The sequence below is a fragment of the Nanorana parkeri genome, unplaced genomic scaffold (genome assembly GCF_000935625.1).
Source record: "Nanorana parkeri isolate BGI_ZX_2015 unplaced genomic scaffold, ASM93562v1 scaffold3159, whole genome shotgun sequence".
Taxonomy (NCBI): Eukaryota; Metazoa; Chordata; class Amphibia; order Anura; family Dicroglossidae; genus Nanorana; species Nanorana parkeri.
Window position 1 is genome coordinate 19,403 of NW_017309427.1, and position 19,425 is coordinate 38,827.

The 19,425-nt window shown below is 47.7% G+C and overlaps 1 protein-coding gene across 2 annotated transcripts in view; it reads right to left on the reverse strand.

Annotated features, from left to right (window-relative positions):
- Positions 1-19,425, reverse strand: part of HELZ (helicase with zinc finger) — a 60,260-nt gene that overhangs the window by 14,151 nt on the left and 26,684 nt on the right. For both annotated transcript variants that reach the window (XM_018574680.1, XM_018574681.1), the window contains exons 18-25: positions 16,810-16,957; positions 15,512-15,695; positions 14,995-15,223; positions 8,756-8,960; positions 8,060-8,108; positions 6,107-6,291; positions 1,425-1,629; positions 510-586 (exon numbers count right to left, since the gene is read on the reverse strand). In XM_018574680.1, the coding sequence (XP_018430182.1) occupies positions 510-586; positions 1,425-1,629; positions 6,107-6,291; positions 8,060-8,108; positions 8,756-8,960; positions 14,995-15,223; positions 15,512-15,695; positions 16,810-16,957 (1,282 nt within the window). The remainder of the gene's footprint in view (positions 1-509; positions 587-1,424; positions 1,630-6,106; positions 6,292-8,059; positions 8,109-8,755; positions 8,961-14,994; positions 15,224-15,511; positions 15,696-16,809; positions 16,958-19,425) is intronic.

A 19,425-nucleotide genomic window follows, 5' to 3' on the forward strand; every position in this document is an offset into this window, starting at 1 on the left:
AGAGAGAGAGAGAGAGAGAGAGGTGGAGAGAGAGATGGGGTGTTTATGATACCAAATAAATGAATCTCCCAGAAGAAGATAGAAGAATACCAAGAACAGGAAACTAAATATTTTTTTTTTTTTTTAAATAACTGAGATTATTCATTAAAGATGAATGTGACAGGTCCTCTTCCAGAACAGGAAATAACAGCATTGTAAAGGGGATTTATTACCCATTTTATCCCATTAAATCTGCCCAAAGTCTTCCTGTACAGATCAGAAAACGGACAAGCTGATCGGATGTGACTGAGAGCCCCGGCTTCTATGTTTCTATAATTACCCCATATTATAAAAAGCCAGGGCAGGGGAGAGCACTGCATTGTGGGATATCAGTTTGACTCCCTGGTAGAGTAATGTACTATACAACCTCACAGTCAGGTATGCAGCACTCGTGTAATACGCTAAACATAAACTTCTAGACAGGGATGGGCACAGAGAGGTCGTTAGGAGTAAATAAAGTGGTAAATTACCCCTTTACATTCCAATGGCTTCTTCTCTGGGGTTCGCAGCTTATTCATATCAGATGACGGGCTGTTTTCATTCTTACCTGAGCAAGAAACACAGAGAAATGATGAAATACAGGTGGTATAAAGGATTAGTATCTTACAATACAATACACAGGGTGAACTTCCACTGATTTCCTGAACAAAGTCAAAGGGTGGTGCACAGCCTCTATGCTGCCACACACTATAGGCAGGACCCCTCAATGTCTTGTGGGCACTAGGAAGCTTCCTCCACAGCAGTGTTCCTAAATGGATAGCTTGCCAGAAACTATTTCCACACCAACATTTCTGTCATTTCTATATGAGGGCATAGGTCAGTCTTTGTTCATAAAGGTATCTGGGTGACAGAAGTATCAGTGCTAGGAAGAGAGGTATTGTAGGGCGAGTGCAGACTGGGGGGTTAGGATTACACATATGACGATTGGGAAAATGTCACGGCATTGTATATGCTGCACATGTCAGCACTATGTGTACGGGTGTGTATCATGTGACACACTTATACCCAGATATAAATTTACCTAAACACTTTTACACATTTACTGAAGCAGAAACTTGATATGCTGAAAACGTCTGTGCCAATACAGCCGAGCCAAGAACAACTGCAGCCATCCTGAGAAGCTGGGAATTAGACCTAGCACTGAATGCGAGATCCCTCTGACCATCATCTACAGAAATGACGGCTCTGATTCTACATATCCTCCTTTTTTTTTTAATATACAACCCAAAACAGAATGACATGAGTGCACAGAATGTTTCACAAGTCCTCTAGCAGATAAAACACTTCCTGTATATTTAACTGCTAGAGTTCTCTTTTCACTCCCTCGCATGCAATAAAGATCTTTGCTCTTAGGGCAATGGAAGAGTCTGTACTGTAATACACACCATTGCGGTTGAGTTCGTGCTGATCCTTGTCCGTGTGCTGCATCTGTTGCCCGACGTTGACAGGCGAGTGATGGCCGAGACCAAAAGGAATGGGGGAACCCCGGCCGTGGCCTTGTAGCAGGTTCATGTTGTATGCCATAGCTGGGTGGGTCATAAGCCGGGGGTCGACTGAGAAGCGGCTCTGGTAGTTGGGTGGCCATGGAACCTGGAATCGGAAGAATAGGTTACACAGGCTGCCGCATAGACAGAGGAAAGCAATACCATTCAAATTTAATGCCATCAGAGCACCCGGACGGCTCACTTTATATTGGATCGGTACAATTCCATTTCGGAGTGCATGGTTAAGACCATACAATTCCCAGCTGGACCTCCGAAAAGACTCTAAAAAGTTTCAACAATTTGAAGACAGGAATAAAAACAGATACCCTGTTTCCCTGAAAATAAGACCTACCCCGAAAGTAAGACCTACCACTATTACTCAAGATTCCTGAATTATAAGACCTACACCGAAAATAAGACCTAGTTTGGTGGTAGCCTGTGAGGGGGAACTTGCAGGAGAGATGGTATCAGCCTGCAGGGACATACTGTATCAGGGGATGACAGGGGGACTCCCTCCGGCCAGCGCAGTGACAGGGATCACTCCAGTACCAGACTTCACCAACTGCTGTCCTCCCGAAGGCACTGCTTAATGTAATGGTACTGTACTGCCATGTGTACCGGTAAATGGTACCGTACTTTAACGTGCTGTCCACTGTCTGATGTCGGCACTGCTGCACTGCTGGTACCGCTGTCCGGTACTGTGACAGGAGGAGTGATGCCAGATAACTTTGGATTGTTGTACATTTTGTTGCACATAAAAAAAAATAAGACATCCCCCGAGAATAAGACCCAGTGTGTTTTTGTGGGGCAAAAAAAATATGACTGTCTTATTTTCGGGGAAACACGATATATATATACACACACACACACATATATGTATATATGTGTATAAGGGATGCACCAATACCGTTTTTGCTTTCGGTACTCGCTGATACCGATGTTTCCGCTGGCATGGAGCCGGCTTCCCAGGCAATCAGGAAGCCGGGTCATTACTCGCCGACCAGTATGTATATGGATTCTTTGCTTTGTCTCAAGCTGGGAACTCTGTTAGACTGGAGATAGGGGCCACACTGTGCAGAAGGGCCCTTGGGTCACATATCCTCTTCACCCTTTCATGATTTTAGATATCATGAAGACATTCTTATCTATTTGTAAGCACATGTTGATGTTCTTCTACACAATGTGTACATTGCTATATGTGTATAGACAAGCTTCCATTTCCCTTCCTCCTCTTCTGTACCCTGGAAGAAATCTAAACTACAGATAGATCCTTGCTGTCACTCGGGAGTTCTGAGCACCACACTGGAAATGAGTTTGGCTATAAATTGTCCGAACTGGGTCTTTAACCTGGATCATGTGACTACTTTCTTAGGCTTCTGGCTATGTGAGCAGCACTGGAGGGAGCCTAGAGCAGTATTTCTCTCCAGGAAAGACGCATTCAGTTACTCATTATTCATCTAATCCAGCACGCCTGATAAAGCTTGAGAGGTCAGTGTCTGAGTACAGACCATCATATGCTCTGCTGGAGGTGGGAATCCCCTTGAAGAGGCCAGCTTAGGGTTGTTTGCCACCTCTAGGATCATTACGGGCCAGGAGGACAAAGTCTGAGCTCAGGAATACAGTTGCATCTAAGGCTGGCTGTGCATTATTCAGAGTCCCGATCTAATTTGCCGCTTGCAGTTCTGTCAGGATGTAAATAATGCAGCTGTCTTCTCTAACCCATTGGATGTCATTGTTCCACCAGGGGCTCGGACTGTAATATGCTGCGCTGATTTCGGCGCTGGGCAAAGGCTTTTCAGGCGAGCCAGAAAAAGCTTTTCAGATTGATCTACAAAAATATTTGTACTGACTAAAAGCCGATACAACAATCTCTGAAAGGTGAACTCCAGATTAAACTTCCGCCTGGCTATCCTAACAATAAGATTAAAAAAGAAGTCCTGAAGTAATCTTGTAACAGTTTGTCAACCAAATTCCTTTGTCAAGTGATTTCAACTGAAGGGGAAGAAATGAAGGTGTCATAGGCAGTGGTGGGGTTTGTGATGTTGGAACACACAGAACAGCGGGAGGTGGGTAGAGGAGACAGCGCTACCAGGCAGGAGAGTGGCACTGCCATCAGCAGGTTCTGCATCTACCACCAAGCTATTAGCAACCTGGGACACTCTGACCAGCACCCCAACCAGCTCCTGGAAACAAGTGGGGAGCTGGGAGGGACACTGGCCAGAGCGCTCCAGATTGCCAAGAGCTGTGTATGGCCCTTACACATCTCTCTGCCCCGCTCTTAGCAATCTGGGACGCTCTGGCCAGAAAAGGAGCAGCAGGCACACTGCAAACAATGTGCATCAGAGTGGTCATAGCAATCTGCCTGCTACCCCCCACATGACCCAAAGAGATACCGCCTGTGGAAAGAGCCTCAGGCTGCCTCATTAAAAAGGGACAGCCCTGGTCATAGGAGTCCAGAGCAGTTTATTCTGTCGGACATGCTCAGCATGTAAGGTGTGTGTTTAATCTCATTATATTATATGTATTAATGTGACATTAAGGTGACATTAAGGTGGGGGGCTGGAGTACCATACAAGAAGTCAAGAGGCTATACAGCCCACCAAACCCCACCTATAACTACATGGCGTATTTTTGTGAATGACCTCATAAAGAGAATTTAATGCAACTAATAATGGCCAAGCACAATCCAAAATAAGGGAAGCAGCATCTTCCCACACACTTGCTGCTGAGCTGATTGCAGATCTACCATTTTCCCAAGACGAACATTTTAGGTTAAAAGGATGCCGACAGAGTTAAAGCAGAGCTCAGAGCTAAAATCAGATGATCGGGGGCCCCTGGTATGGAGGTTTTCCCATCACCTCCTATCTCAGAGACAACAGGACTGTCACACAGAAAAGAGACATCTGCAACGCTGAGTTGTAAGGATGAAAGGAAAAGTAAAAACAAAGGTTTGAATAAAAAATGACAATTGGTCCGAATACAAAAAGAGAAGACCAAATGTCATCCATTGAGCAGCGACATGTATCCAAGAGATGACACTGCACACCAGACGGACAGCGCGCTGCAGCATAGGAATGGAGTGTGTAAAATACGGCGCTGCCCCTTTAACATTGTGAAAAAGGGGCGAACTGCGGCGCACTCCGAGAACATTTGCCATGGTGATCTGCTCTTGTATTTGCTGCAGGCCTCGCAGTCACCGCGAGTCAGCGGCAGTTTAAATCATATGGGATCAGTCTGGTAACGCAACGTCCATGAACAATATTCAGAGCACAATACGCAGCGGGGAGAACGTTTTCTTTGTCTGTTTCTTCCCCAAAGGAAGATTTGTAGATTTTTTTCAAGGTATATTGAGGTTTTGTGTTACAGCCATTTCAGATGTGACTGGAGTTCACGGAACCTGTCTTTAAAGGAGAACTATGAGGGGGGGAGGGGCATTTCACTCACCTCATAGTTCTAGCCGACCTGTACAATGAGACTGTCACAGGTCGGCTCAGTAGATCGGGAGGTGAGCGAACATATACCGGCGTTCGCTCACCTCTCGATCCTGTCACGGCTCTCTGACCGTGACAGGGGAGGGGCTGGATTCCCCCCTCCCCGCTCCGATCCGCCAGCGCTGACTGGCAGAACGGACGGGGGAGGGGGCGGGTACAGCTGGCTCTGTCTAGATAGGCAGAGCCAGCTGTCACTCACGCAGCTGGGTGGATCCCAGCATAATTGTCGGGATCCGCTCCAGCTGCGGCGTCTCAGTATACCGCGAGCTGTAGCTCTCTATATACTGAGCTTAGGGTGACGGGAGGACGCTAGTTTGTGTCCTCCCGTTACCCTAAGGAGAACTATGGGGAAAAGACTTAACCTCATCCTCTATCAATAATGTCTACGGGGCGGATGTTTTGTGGCCCTTAATCAATGAGTGTTAAAGAGAACCAGTCACAATTAGGCTAATGCAATAATCTGAACATTCAGCCTTCAATGAATTCAGCAGGCCAACGCCCCGTTTGGTTTTGGGAATGGTGAACTGGTAGAAAAGCAAAACCCCTGGAACCGTTCTCTCTCAAGGCAAGGCCTCTGGTACTTCTGAAACCCTGACAGCGGGTAGCAGGCGTGGGTTAGAGGTCCTGAAGGGACCAAAGTCACTATAAGTGGGCAGTAAGAATGGAATTGAAGATTGAAATTCACACGTGTCACTTTGCAAGCAGGAGCAGCAGCAGGGAGATGCTTCCTCAACACTGTATGGTGGGAAAGATAGCGTGGAGCAGACAACACCACTTAGGGGATGATGTTAGCGCTCAGTGCCAAACAATAACCTCTTCTATGACAAAACTACCAGGAAGTGGGGAGTACTAGGTAGCTACCGATGCTTAGCCTGACCAGCCTACTGACTAAGTGAGACAGAACAAGCACTGAGCTGGGGCAATGCCAGCGGCTCTGGACCTGGAAAGCACTCCGTGGGCACTTTTCTGAAAAGCGCTCACCTTCCCTCTTTGGTAAATTCACATACACTGGCTCAAGACGTTATTAAATTCTCTTATGCGGGTTCAGCGATAGGCTTGTGTAAGACAACGATTAGAGGAAGAGGTACTCACAGGTAAAGGAACGGACATCACCATATTCCCCCCGTAGACAGCTGGGACGTAGAGGATACTGGTACCGGTGTGAGGATCTATTCTCTGCACGGGGCTCGGGGATTTCCCCAGGTTGGTGTGTGGACCCATTGGAGGGGTGTACGCCCGGATAGGGTTGCCTATCAGCACAGATGGGTTGGGCTGAACTACAAGAGAAAAAGGAAAAATAAGATTTAAAACGTCAGTTTTCGTCAGCACGTGTACAAGAAAACGCCAGTTTTCTGGCACACGCAATATATGAGCAATTTACACTAATCATCATCTGGCCCTTGCTTACTTTATAGGTCTCTTAAACAGACAGACATATGGTAGTGTCCCCCATAACTGCTTGGTGAGTGATATCCCGTCTATTTGCTATACAGAGCTATCAAGATTTTATTTAGTACAGGTACTTCTAGAGCGCCAACAAATTTATGCAGCGCCTTTTACATAGCTGCACATTCACATCAGTCCCTACTCTCAAGGAGCTTACAATCTAAGGTCCCTATCCCACATGCATACTTACAGGGCCGATTTAGACAGGAGCCAATTTACCTTTGGAGTGTGGGAGGAAACCGGGTACCCGGAGGAAACCCACACAGCACAGGGAGACCATGCAAACTCCTTGCAGATAGTGACCTGGCCGGGATTCGAACCGGGGACCCTCAGTGCTACAAGGCAGAAGCGCCGACCACTACTCTACGGTGCTGCCCAAGATGTTCAATGAATCACATTGGGGGGGGATCAAAACGGGAGCATCTGTGCACGGCAACCAATCAGCTTCTCTCTTTCATTTTCAAATCTTAACAACAAACTGAAGAGAGAAGCTGATTGGTTGCCATGCACAGCTGTTCCACTTTTGATAAACTCCCCCCACAGTGCTTCTAGTGAATGGTAGAAACGAACAATCCATTATCCGAGTCTGATGGCACATTGGGAAACGTAACAAATCAAAGAGGGAGAATCAAGATAAAGCAAAGACATAAAACAATCTTCGCTGTCAGACTTTGAAGCAGGCTGACTTTAAGCCAGGGGATGTGAGGAATGAGATAGTGGACGGCTTATATTTTCTCTACATAGACTATAATGGAGCTGATGGGGTTCTCAAAGTTGCAGACATAGCTCTCCTTTGAGGACTGCGGATTGTTGGTGAACTGCGTTTTGCTCTGTTGTGTCGTCTTAGATTAAAAACAAATTCCAGAACAGTCCCAGCAACCCTGATATCTAGGATTGAAGACGGTGAAATCTTACCAACGTCTGTCTGACAGGCAGTCTGAACATTCATTTCACTATCATATCTACTTCAGATGTTATCCTATACGTTTAAAGGAGAACTACGAGGAGGGCGCTTTTCACTCATCTCATAGTTCTAGCCAACCAGTGACAATGAGACTGTCACAGGTCGGCTCAGTAGATCGGGAAGTGAGAGAACACATACCGGCGCTCGCTCACTTCTCCATCCTGTGCTGGCAGAGAGCCGTGACAGTGGAGGGACTGGAATCCCCCTCCTCGCTCCGATCAGCCAGCGCTGACTGGCGGAAAGGACGGGGGAGGGGGCGGGTACAGCTGGCTCTGCCTCTAGATAGGCAGAGCCAGCTGTCAATCACGCAGCTGGGCGGATCCCGGCATAATTGTCTGGATCCGTTTCAGCTGCGGCGTCTCAGTATACCGAGAGTATTCGCGGTATACTGAGCTTAGGGTGACGGGAGGACGCTAGTTTGTGTCCTCCCGTTACCCTTAGGAGAACTATGGGGGGAAAAAAACTGAGCCCATAGTTCTCCTTTAATGCTCATTTTTGCAGAGTCTACAAATACGTTCAGTCAGGAGCCAAACATTCGCCATCTTTAATTGTTGCTGAAAAAAGCCAATGTGCGGAACCTCTTGGGTTCTCAGCTCTCCTTTGCAAACCAGAAAAGTGGAAAACAAGCAGCTTACCCATTGCCTCGCCTTGGAAGTGCTCATTCTGATTATGATGACCTTTGCCCTGGAAACACAAAAAGCCATTTTTTTAGTCTATTTTAACCAGTGTCCATGTTTAGATTGATCACTTGTAACACGACCATACACTGGGCATCCTGTCTAAAGAAATGCCACAGTCACCGGCACTTTCTCCACTCATTCTCCCATCCTGCTGGAGCCAATAAAAGGAGGAAGCTGCCCACGGGAAGTGTATACCCAAGTACTGCGAGTATCTAGACATGGGGCACCAAGAAAGACAGCAGGGGTATAACACAGTATGGACTCTCAGTCTCAGTTTAGTGCTTTAATTGCATTTTTCACACAAGGTTTTTATTGTTGTCTGGGCTCCGCTGAGTAGACTTTACACCAATCCCTACCTGGACAGAAAATGATAGGAAATCTCTGCAACTGGAATACATTTGTAGTACTGCAGGGAAAGGAAAGAACATCTGACCATGTCTTCAATGCTGGTTGTGCTTCCTGTCCCAGTGACAATTAAATCCCCACCTTATACAGGTGTCACTGAGACGGGAAGTGAGAGAAAAGCTTCTCAATGGGGTTACATACCCATAACTAAAATCATATGTGGCTGGGCTTCGGGAGAACTTCTACCTACAGGTCAACCGAGTCCTCTAATACAAAACATTTTCAGAATGACGGCGCTGATGTTACCTTTGGAGGAGACTGTTGATGTTTGCCGGCATTGGCCGAGTGCTGCTGTCTGAGCGCCCGTGGGATGAATTCTGGTGCCAGTGGGTTCAGTACATAGGTCTTCTTCAGCTCTAAGGCCTCGAGCTGGGCTTTGATCTGTTCAAACGTGATACCGTGTAAACTTCTGTTCTCATGGCAAATTGTGATGAACTGCTCCCAAAATTTCCTGCAGAGAGAGAGACAGGAGGGTGAGGAAAATGTACACAGTTGATGTAATAAAACACACAGAAATCTGCTCCACTGTCTGCCTTGTACACTCAACAGACCCTCTAGAGCAATGGTTCTCAACCTGTGTAAACCTCGGGACCCACATTTGTACTTGGTCATTAAGTCGCGACCCAAGTCGCACTGCAATGGAACGCACAGGGTTGCGGTACCGCATGTTCCGATGCGGGCAATCAAACTGTGGGTAGGAGGTGTGTTTGGGGTGTCATTGAAAAGATCCACCCAGTCTCCATACCTTACAAGAGCTGTAGTTGATCCTCAGCCTGGGGTCCAGTGTGGACTGCTGTGCTGTGATTGAGCTCCATCCATATGGGCAATGCTTGTACAGCTCCCTTCCGTGTCCTGTAGAGGTGCCGGGAACCAGAATGTGACATCACTTTGGTCCAGGGAGTTGTACGTATGGATGGAGCTCCCTCACGGCCATAGCCCCAGCCCATCCCACCTCAAGCAGACACTCGGCACCAAGCAGCATATTTTGAGTGGCTGCTTGGTGAGAGAACTGACAGGAGGAGCTGAGGAGCCTCTCACCTAGCACAGTGGAAGGCACACCTCGACCTACTGAACACGGGGTCGCGACCCACTTTTGGGCCACGACACACCAGTTGAGAACCAAGGCTCTATAGTCAACAAGATGGTGTGCTGACTGATGACCACGCAATTCTCAGTCTGAGATGGTGGCACCTGAACAATGGTGGACAGGAAGTACATAAGAGGAGAAAGATTCATGAAGAAAGGGAATGCAAGACCCCACGTCCTGCATATTGGTGAACAAGACACAGAGGGGGGAATTTATCAGAACTGGAGCAGACAAAATCTGGAGCAGCTGTGCAATGCAACCAATCAGATTCTCTCTTCAGTTTATTCAGTTAAGATTTGAAAATGAAAACGAGAAGCTGATTGGTTGCCATGCACAGCTGCTCCAGATTCTGTCTGTTCCAGTTTTGATCCATTCCCCTCATAGTGTGGCATACATTAGTATAAAATGTGGTAAAGTGACCCTAAAAAGGCCCGAACATGGTCATATTATGAGCCAATACATTGTGTGCGCTGGATATAGAGCTGCCCAATACCCATCTAGCCATGTGTGAGGTTGCCACGGGTCAGCAGTGTTGCACTTGCATAGTCAAGCCTCTTAGAGTCAATCCTGGATCTAGAAGGTTTCCTGATCTTTGTCTATGCGGCCAGCTACAGAATTCAGCAGCCTTCCTTCCTAATCACCATACAAGACTACAGAGGCAGAGCTTGAAGTGAAAGGTTCTGAGACAACAAATACTAATAGTGCATGGGATGTTGGGAATAATGCATGTCCGCTACACAAGATTTCATAATCCGGGGAAACAAAGAATGATTTGTTGTTGTTATGATCATTTTTTATCTCACATCTCCCCGTACATTACGTAAGCAAATGAACAAAGCGCAACACTCACTAAATAGAACAATACATACAATTGCTTTCCCTTCCGATCACCTTGCAAGCTATCAATATCTTGCCCCTCCCTTTTAGAGTGTAAGCCCTCAGGGGCCGGGCCCTCCTTACCATCTTATCTTGAATTGTATTGTGATTGTAATGTCTTCCTTATATTGTAAAGCGCCGCGCACACTGTTGGCGCTCTATACATCCTGTATAATAATAATAATAATAATAAGCCTAAAAAATAAACCAGCAAAAGACATTGTAACCCTCCGAATGTACCCAATTAGACCCATGGAATCTAATGACCAGAGATTGGAGCATCTGCGGCACCGTTAGAAAATGAAGCCGCTAATTAGCGTGGGCTGCGGCGCTCTGCTCCCTCCTAGTTTGATGTCAGGCGGGTGGGTGAGGCCCGAAACTGTGCCAGCCGTCCAGGTGATAAATATTTCACGATTCCTGCAGCCTGAAATGTTCTCAGCTGACGATTTCATGCTAAACACAGAAATACCGCGAAGACAGGCTCACCTAATTACTGGCATGCGAGGGGGCTCATGAACATGTCACCTCCCCCACCCCTCAACGTACAGCCTTTGCCTCACTGAACGCCACGGGCAGAGTCAGGCGAGGTCATCGGATATCACAGACGGTTACAAATCAGTCTTTTCCGTTATTTGATTCTCCCATTATGTGCTCCTTCCCCTAATACCCCACAGGAGGCCTTTTTCAGCAAAAGTCGATTCCAATAAAGACGCGGCAACATAAATTATTTACTTTATTTGCGTCCAATGGCCAAATAACAGCAAACGTCTGGAAAAGCAATTTTCATTGTTTCCTCTACTGAGGGCGCCCAGGCGTTGAGAAATGAGATGTTGTTTAGCCATTTATTACGGTAATCATGTTAAAGGATAAGCTCACTTTAAAGGAAAGTGTGTTAATCCTTTTACCCCATGCTCCTGACATAACCTAACCCCCCCCTCAGTGCCCCTCCACAGATGAATACTTAGCTCAATCCGAGGGCTGCAGCTTCGGGTGTGTTTACATCTGGGCTGTGCCTGTGCATAACAGCTCCATAGACTTCTACAGGTACACCTAAGGTCGCCACCTTTTCTTCAAGTGAAACCCGAACGCTCTAGCGACGCGCGGACATGTTTTTGGGGAGAATGAGTCGCGGCTTATTCATATGTAACAAGCACCACCCATTCCTATGTAAATATCACCGTGGAGAGTATTTTCAGTGTGGGGGCCAGTAGCACCTATCTTTATTTTGGTTGCCCCGGTCTACCTGACATCATGTGTCCAGGTTTCTGCTGCCATGAAACCCGGACACGGCATTCAAAACCCGGACTGTCCGGGTGAATCCTGGACAGGTGGCAACCCTAGGGCCACCTCCCTTTGCCCCCGGCCTCGGAAGTCTATGGGTGATGTGTAGGCATGGCCCAGATGTAAACAAGAACAGGAGGCTATGGCCGTTGGATGGCGGCATGTATGCATTTGTGGAGGCGGAAGGGACGTTAGGTTAGGTGAGGGGAAGGTGGCACAAAAAAAGGAAGAATACATTTAGTTTTTTCATTTGCTGATATTGCTCTTGCTGTCATTTTGTATTTCTATTTGATGTATACTTACTACTATATCCCTTTCAGCTCTTTGTTCTCATCTCTGCACCTTGCGAGTGAAATGCACAGAATGTAAAGTGGCTAATTGGTCTGATCTCAGCGGGGGCCCCTCAGCGGGAACGATGACCGTATTCCCACAATTCACTAAAGGTAAAATCTACTGTTCTGTCTATGAGACACGATAAACGTATAGAGACTAGAGGAATCAAGAAGCCATCCAATCAGATTGGTGTGTAGCACAGTAAAGAACAGAAGATATTCCACATTTCCCCCCAAAATAATAGGGAGCAGCATTAGAAAACCGTGAAAACGTGCATTGCAAATGACTTTCAGGTGATAGTTACTGTAATGACCCAAACCATCATCCCCATCATGTGTCACAATCAGTCGCCATCACACCTCTGCCCAGTGCGCTTCCAATAAATTGTGTGATGTCAGATGACCGCAGCCTCCAGACTCATACAAACCATCCCTCCTAGGAACAGAGCGTCTCTCCTGTGACACCGGGCAAGCGTCATTACACAGAGAAGATTACAAGTGAGAACACAGCGGCGGCCGAGGTGCGGTCCGACTGTCTGATCTCGCTGCAGTGCTGCTTCTGGCGGCCTTTGATGGAGAAGTTCCTTCCCTGCAAATTATTTGTTTACATCCTCTGACCGGCCGCATAGTCTATGATTAACTGGCCTGTTTTTCTAAGTCCAATTAGCCTGGGCTGGTAAAGATGAAAGGCTCAGAATATGCTGCTAATGGATCCATTCCTCACTGCATGCAATACATTTAAAGTGAACCTGACCCAAAAATGCTTCCATGTGTGAGGATGGAAGCACCTGTGTTGGTCTTCCAATCCATCCCCGTGCAGCCCCTTGGGTCCTTGGTGTACACAGGCTTCTCATTTAGAAAAACACAAAAAATCCCCCAGCTCACCTGCCAGCAACAAAACAAAGGTACCCTGTCAACAGTAAGCCTTCCCAATGTGCGCCCTGCCATAAAGGCTGGTTATAGATTCATACAGGTACCATGTTTTTCTAGTTTGGATGTAGTGACGCATTGGGGATCCCAGCATGCATGCTAGATTGCTGGGCCCCCAGTGCGTCCCTGCACCTTATAAGGAGGAGTAGGCTGCCTCCTGGTACACATGCATGCAGTTTATCGACTGCATCAATATGCTCACACTTGGAGACTCGGATACATAGAGTTAAGACCACACTTTGCAGAGGTGCCTTGGCGCGGCGGTGCGGCTTCTACATATTTTTGGCCAAAAGTTTGTGCAACTAAAACCTGTGTTTTTAATGCATACTGTTGACAGGGTAACTTTGTTTTGTTGCAGGCTGGCTGGCAGGTGAGCTGGGGGATATCTTGTATTGTATTGTTTTGTATTGTTGTAAGCCTTCCCAATGTGCACCCTGCCATAAAGTCCGGTTATAGATTCATGCAGGTACCATGTTTTTCTAGGCTTCTCATTTAGTCCTGGTATGCCTGAAACCTTAAACAGAGCTGAGCACTGACACCCCCCATATCCACCCCCCCTTTCCCTCATGTGACAGCACTAGGCCAATCACTGGCACTGTAACATTGAGTAAGTCACATGCTCCTTCATATCCAGAAGTACAAAGGATTTTCAGCAACTCCCAGCAGCAGAATGGGAAAGTATGAGCTGCTGGAGAGAGAACCTGCTGATTTGCCATGAGATCGTAACTCTCATTCTTTGATACACTGTAGCCGTATTTACAAATCTGTAAATGAGGTACAAAAGTCAAATATAGAACAGCGAGCATGTAACGATATGGATACATTAACAATAAATGACTCACAATAGGACTCAATAAAATGATACTTAAAAGGAGAACTATGAGGGGGGAGGGGGGCGGGTGCTTTTCACTCCCCTCATAGTTCTAGCCGACCTGTGACAATGAGACTGTCACAGGTCGGCTCAGTAGATCGGGAGGTGAGAGAACACATACCGGCGTTCGCTCACCTCTCGATCCTGTCACGGCTCTCTGCCGTGACAGGGGAGGGGCTGGATTCCCCGGTCCGATCCGCCAGCGCTGACTGGCGCAACGGACGGGGGAGGGGGCGGGTACAGCTGGCTCTGCCTCTAGATAGGCAGAGCCAGCTGTCACTCACGCAGCTGGGCGGATCCCGGCACAATTGTCAGGATCCGCTTCAGCGTCTCAGTATACCGCGAGCTGTATACTGAGCTCTGGGTGACGGGAGGACGCTAGTTTGTGTCCTCCCGTTACCCTGAGAACTATTATTATTACATAGGATTTATATAGCGCCAACAGTTTGCGCAGCGCTTTACAATATAAGGAAGACATTACAATTACAATACAATTCAAGACAAGATGGTAAGGAGGGCCCTGCCCCTGAGGCCTTAACCCCATAGTTCTCCTTTAACCACCGACCACCATGATGTACATATGCGTCAGCCAGCATGGCGGATGAGCTCTAACGCCTGCTGTAAGCATGTATATGCATCCGCGCGCTCACTCGGCCACTCCCAGCACAGTGACTGAGCGGTCACTGGCAGCTCCTGGTCAATATTTAGGACATGAAGCCGGGGGGAAAGTCATTCTCAAGAAACACATAAGCACAGGGACAGCAACAAAATGTATAAAAACATTGAAGAAAGTGTGTAAGCGTGTAGGTGTGTAGGCGTGTGTGTAAATAATTGTGTCAAAGTATAATATGGAAAACAAAGTGGAAGTTCCGCTTTAAGTATCCATGAAATACAAAATAAAAAAACTACTTTTAAGCACTTCTATAATGACCCGTGCATTGGGAGGCTACACCTTGCTAACCCTGAAATAAGGTGACGGAGGATACAGTACGATGGTCACAGACGGCTGTACAGAGCCCAAAACATGTCCTGACTAAAACGTCCTTTATGCACACGAGGATACAATCATCTTTCTACAAGTGTGGGAAAAGTACATAAAACAGTCTACCTGCATCTTCCGATGGAGCACAACGCGATGGGGTCTCCCACCACAGCCACCAGGGACTGGGCCCGAGTGATGGCGGTGTTCAGGAGTTTGTAGTTGGACAGGAAGCCGTAGTCCAGGTCTTCGGTGGAATCCTCCAGCAGCTGCTCTTTGCGTTTGATGGGGGTCTGCTTGTGTTTGCAGGTGTGCCGGGTCCTCACTGTGCTCAGGAACAAGACCCGGAACTGCTTCCCTGGAAACAGGAAGATACAAAATCACTTCCACTTCCTGTTTCTTCCAGAATAACAGAATTTGTGCTTATGGCGGAACGTACCTAATATTTAGGAAGGACAAGAACATTGAAAACTCAACGAGGGGAATTTATCAAAACTGGAGAAGTAGCCCATGGCAACCAATCAGCTCCAATCTTTCATCTTCGAGGCGTAACTGAACACACTGGAGAAGCTGATTGGTTGTTATGGACATCGGCACCAGATTCATTTCCCCTCACGGTACGGTTGTTAATATCGGTGACATTTACCCTGGACGTTCAGGACTCTCTCCACACTGACTTCCGACAAGCGTTTCTTGCGCAGTTCAGCTCGGATCCGAAACACCTGATCTGCGTATGGCGTTACCACACCAATGCTGCCGTCATCCAGCTTCCCCCACGCCACTGGCCACTTCCGCCGCAACTCCTCCACACGCTCAACCACCTCAAACACCTTGGGGAAGAAAATGAGATCTTTACTACATAAGAAGGAGCTACAGGACCATACCAGGAAATCCACTAAAATGCTTCCCCCTTTATTCATTCTAAGGTCCATCGCAGTGCTGCTGATCTCCTGCAGCCTCTTAGAAGCCACATGATGTCTACATGCCGTCCAGCAATGGCTGCATGGCATTTCTCTGCTAAATTTCCTAATGGTGACACCAATGGGCCTCGTCTCTTCTGTAAGCATCTAAAATAGACGGCTGGCTCCTCAGAGCAGAGGAATGAAGGTAATAACGAGGACTGGTGGGACCGTCACTTAATAAGCAATGAGGAGCTTAGATTTATAGTTTGATACATGTTTTATTATAATGTGTATCCCGGGGACAGCAGTGATGACCTCCGTCCTCCCCTTCAGTCTTCTATCTGACCTCCGTCCTTCCCTTCAGTCTTCTATCTGACCTCCGTCCTCCCCTTCAGTCTTCTATCTGACCTCCGTCCTTCCCTTCAGTCTTCTATCTGACCTCCGTCCTCCCCTTCAGTCTTCTATCTGACCTCCGTCCTTCCCTTCAATCGTCTATCTGACCTCCGTCCTCCCCTTCAGTCTTCTATCTGACCTCCGTCCTCCCCTTCAGTCTTCTATCTGACCTCCGTCCTCCCCTTCAGTCTTCTATCTGATCTCCGTCCTTCCCTTCAGTCCTATATCTGACCTCTAGCCTCCCCTTCAGTCTTCTATCTGATCTCCGTCCTCCCCTTGAGTCTTGCACAGTTGTAGCGGCTCCTCTCCTCTTCCTCTGATATCACCGCACTCTGGAAGCTCCTCACAATGTGCATTAGAAGCTTCAAGTCAAATAGAGCCCGCCTCATTTCCTGGCTGGAGGACGTCCAGTATTATCTAGGCTTTCCTCCGCAGCATGACTGCCCCCCTGGCCCCGCCCCTTTCAATCTTGGAGGCTCAGGATGTGGGCATTACCTGAACACACTCAGACTGACATCTGGTCAGTAAGCTAGTTTGAATGAGCTGAAGTCATTTCATGAAGCCAGCAGGTTACAGCTCCCACGCTGTATCACAGCTTAGTCTGCAGGCGGCCATGTTGTATACACACACGGAGGTGGGGTGGTCATACCTCAGCATTGTTGTAGAAAGCCGTGCTGTTCTTCTCCTGGACGTCCTCTCCTCGGGCAGTGAAGAAGGTGAGCGGATAGAAGTCTTTGTGGGCAGGCTGCTTGCCGCTGGCCATTAGCTTTCCCTCGTAGAAAAGGTCAGATGTGTAACTGTGAAGGAGACACAAAAACTACTTTACAAAGAGAAATTCTGCCCACAATGAGCAGCCAAAAGAACAGACGTGTCAGAGCTAAAACCTGCTGGGGGAGAAGATGAAGGGGCATCAGCGGCAGGGGGACACAGCCATCGGGACACCGATGGTCAGAGTCCACGTGACTTTTTACTTATCAATAGAATAAGAGCGCCAATGCGTTTTGGGGTTAACTCTCTCACCCCTTCATCAGGGCAACAAATAGTAAGACGTGTGGGTAGTGCTTGAGAAAGCTTTATGGTGATAATTGACTTGAGTTCTATAAACATGTTCAAATCCAGCAATTGCTACAGTTACCGTATTTCGCGCTCCATAAGGCGCACCGGACCATAGGACGCAGGGAGGGTAGGATTCTGTAAAAGCTGCAGTTAGTGATAGCCGAGACAGGTGGCGCTGCGATTACAGCGCCACCCTCAGGCCTTGTTCACACCAAGCGCGGAGCAGGTGCAGATCAGTTGCAGACCGGATCAAAACTGCGTCCAATGTATTCCAAATGGTATTTTTTGCCCCAGTTCACATCGCAGCGCACAGTTCCGGAGCAGGTGAAAAAACTGCAGCAAGCCCTATTTTAACCTGCTCTGGATCTGCAAACTCATCAAAAACGCATGCAAATGCCTGGAACGCACTGAAAGCCCATTTTAAACTTTAAAAAAATAAATAAAACGCATCTAAAAGACTAGCGTGCGTGTGCAGAAACCTGACCGGATCTGCTCTGCATTTGGTGTGAACAAGGCCTCAGTGATCACACAGAACAGAACGGACGTTCTTCGTCTGCTCTACGAGCTCTATGGTGAGCTCCTATGCCGAGGTCACGGCTCCCCCAGAGTTGGGGGGGTTGCCCGCACACGATCGCCGCCGCTCGATTTGATACAAGTGATCCGATTAGATGGCTTGTATTAAACGAGCAGCGGCTCCCACTGTACATTCAGCTCTGCTTGTCGGGAGCAGGGCTGAACGTACAAAAAAACTAAAACTGCGTGTCCCGTGCGTCGGGCGAGAGGGATTAGCTCCGTAAGACGCACAGACATTTTTGCCCCCCTTTTGGGGGGGGGGGGGGGGGGGGAGGGGTGGGGTGGGGGGGGGGGGGGGGGGAGTGCGTCTTATGGATCAAAAAATACGGTACACAATGTACAGTATAAGCCGTAAAGCCGTAATAAATAAGGGGGAGGACACGCACGTTGGCTCTCCTATTGTATTGATTATTCAATAAAAACATCACTTTGGACTCCGGCGCCCTTACAGGTTTCTACAGATCTGGATTTCCCTCTTTCATGTTACGAGTATTTGTTATATTTGAGCAGCCTCACTGAAGCTTAATAAATAAAGACGGCCGCTCACAACATTAGACAAGAGGATATCTATCGGTAGCACCTCTTCCGGGCCGGGAAGACAATACATTGACGTGAGCAGAACCGATCTTATTAGGCCGTGACGAGCCCTAACGGAAGCTCCACGGAAAGCCTTTGCGTCTGTATTCAGGACGTCAAACCTTCTCAGGACATTCCCAGGGTAAGAAATGTTATTTCTCATCTCATGTCTATGTGAAGATATCCATCACCTGAGCGAATGTATGCACCCCCTTCATAAAAGACACACACTCTCATTACTCCGATCAGCACGCATCGACCATCTTTTCCAAGAGGCAGCAAAGGGGTTAACTCCGCCAGTGCTGATGAAATAAACGTCTCGAAATGTTGCTCCGCCGTGCGATTTCCCGCTTACACAGAAGCTTTATTCCTCTGTGATTCAGGACGGATCACACGTCCCCCGCCGAGACAGAATTTAAGATGAGAAGATGTGCCAGGGGAAGGCAGAACGTTCAATGATCAGACAAATCGCACCTTGCAGGTTCCCAGAGAGGGCACTAAGGGCGCCAGCGGGCATGGCAAGGCTCCAGAATGATCCGGTCAGACCGGCACTGCAAAGAGTGGGAAGAGTGCCCGGTAGAGAACAACAAGGAAGATTTAGTCATCCCAACAACGGCAGAAGGTTCTCTTGTTGTCCACATATGGAAAATCGTTGCATGAATGGAGTGCGGTTATCCACACAATGTAGGTGTATGTTTGGGTATCATAAAAGGTACCTGTCAGGGTAAACGTACCTGGATGATAGCTCCCTGGCCAATTATCAGACTTTCGCTAACATCTGACCTCCTGACAAAAGCCCAACACTTAGGAATATGAACTTTTCTCAAGCAGTGAGCCAAGTACAGGAGGAAGGAGCACTGCACAAAATCCTGTCCACAATATGGCTACTAGAGCTGCAACAACTAAATCAACAATAATCGATGATGAGAATAGTTGGCAACTATTCTCATCATCGATTAGTTTGTTGGGGGAGATAGAGAAAGAGAGATGGAGGGGGGAGGAAGAGAGAGAGATGGAGGGGGAGGGAGAAAGAGGGAGGGGGGAGGGAGAAAGAGAGAGG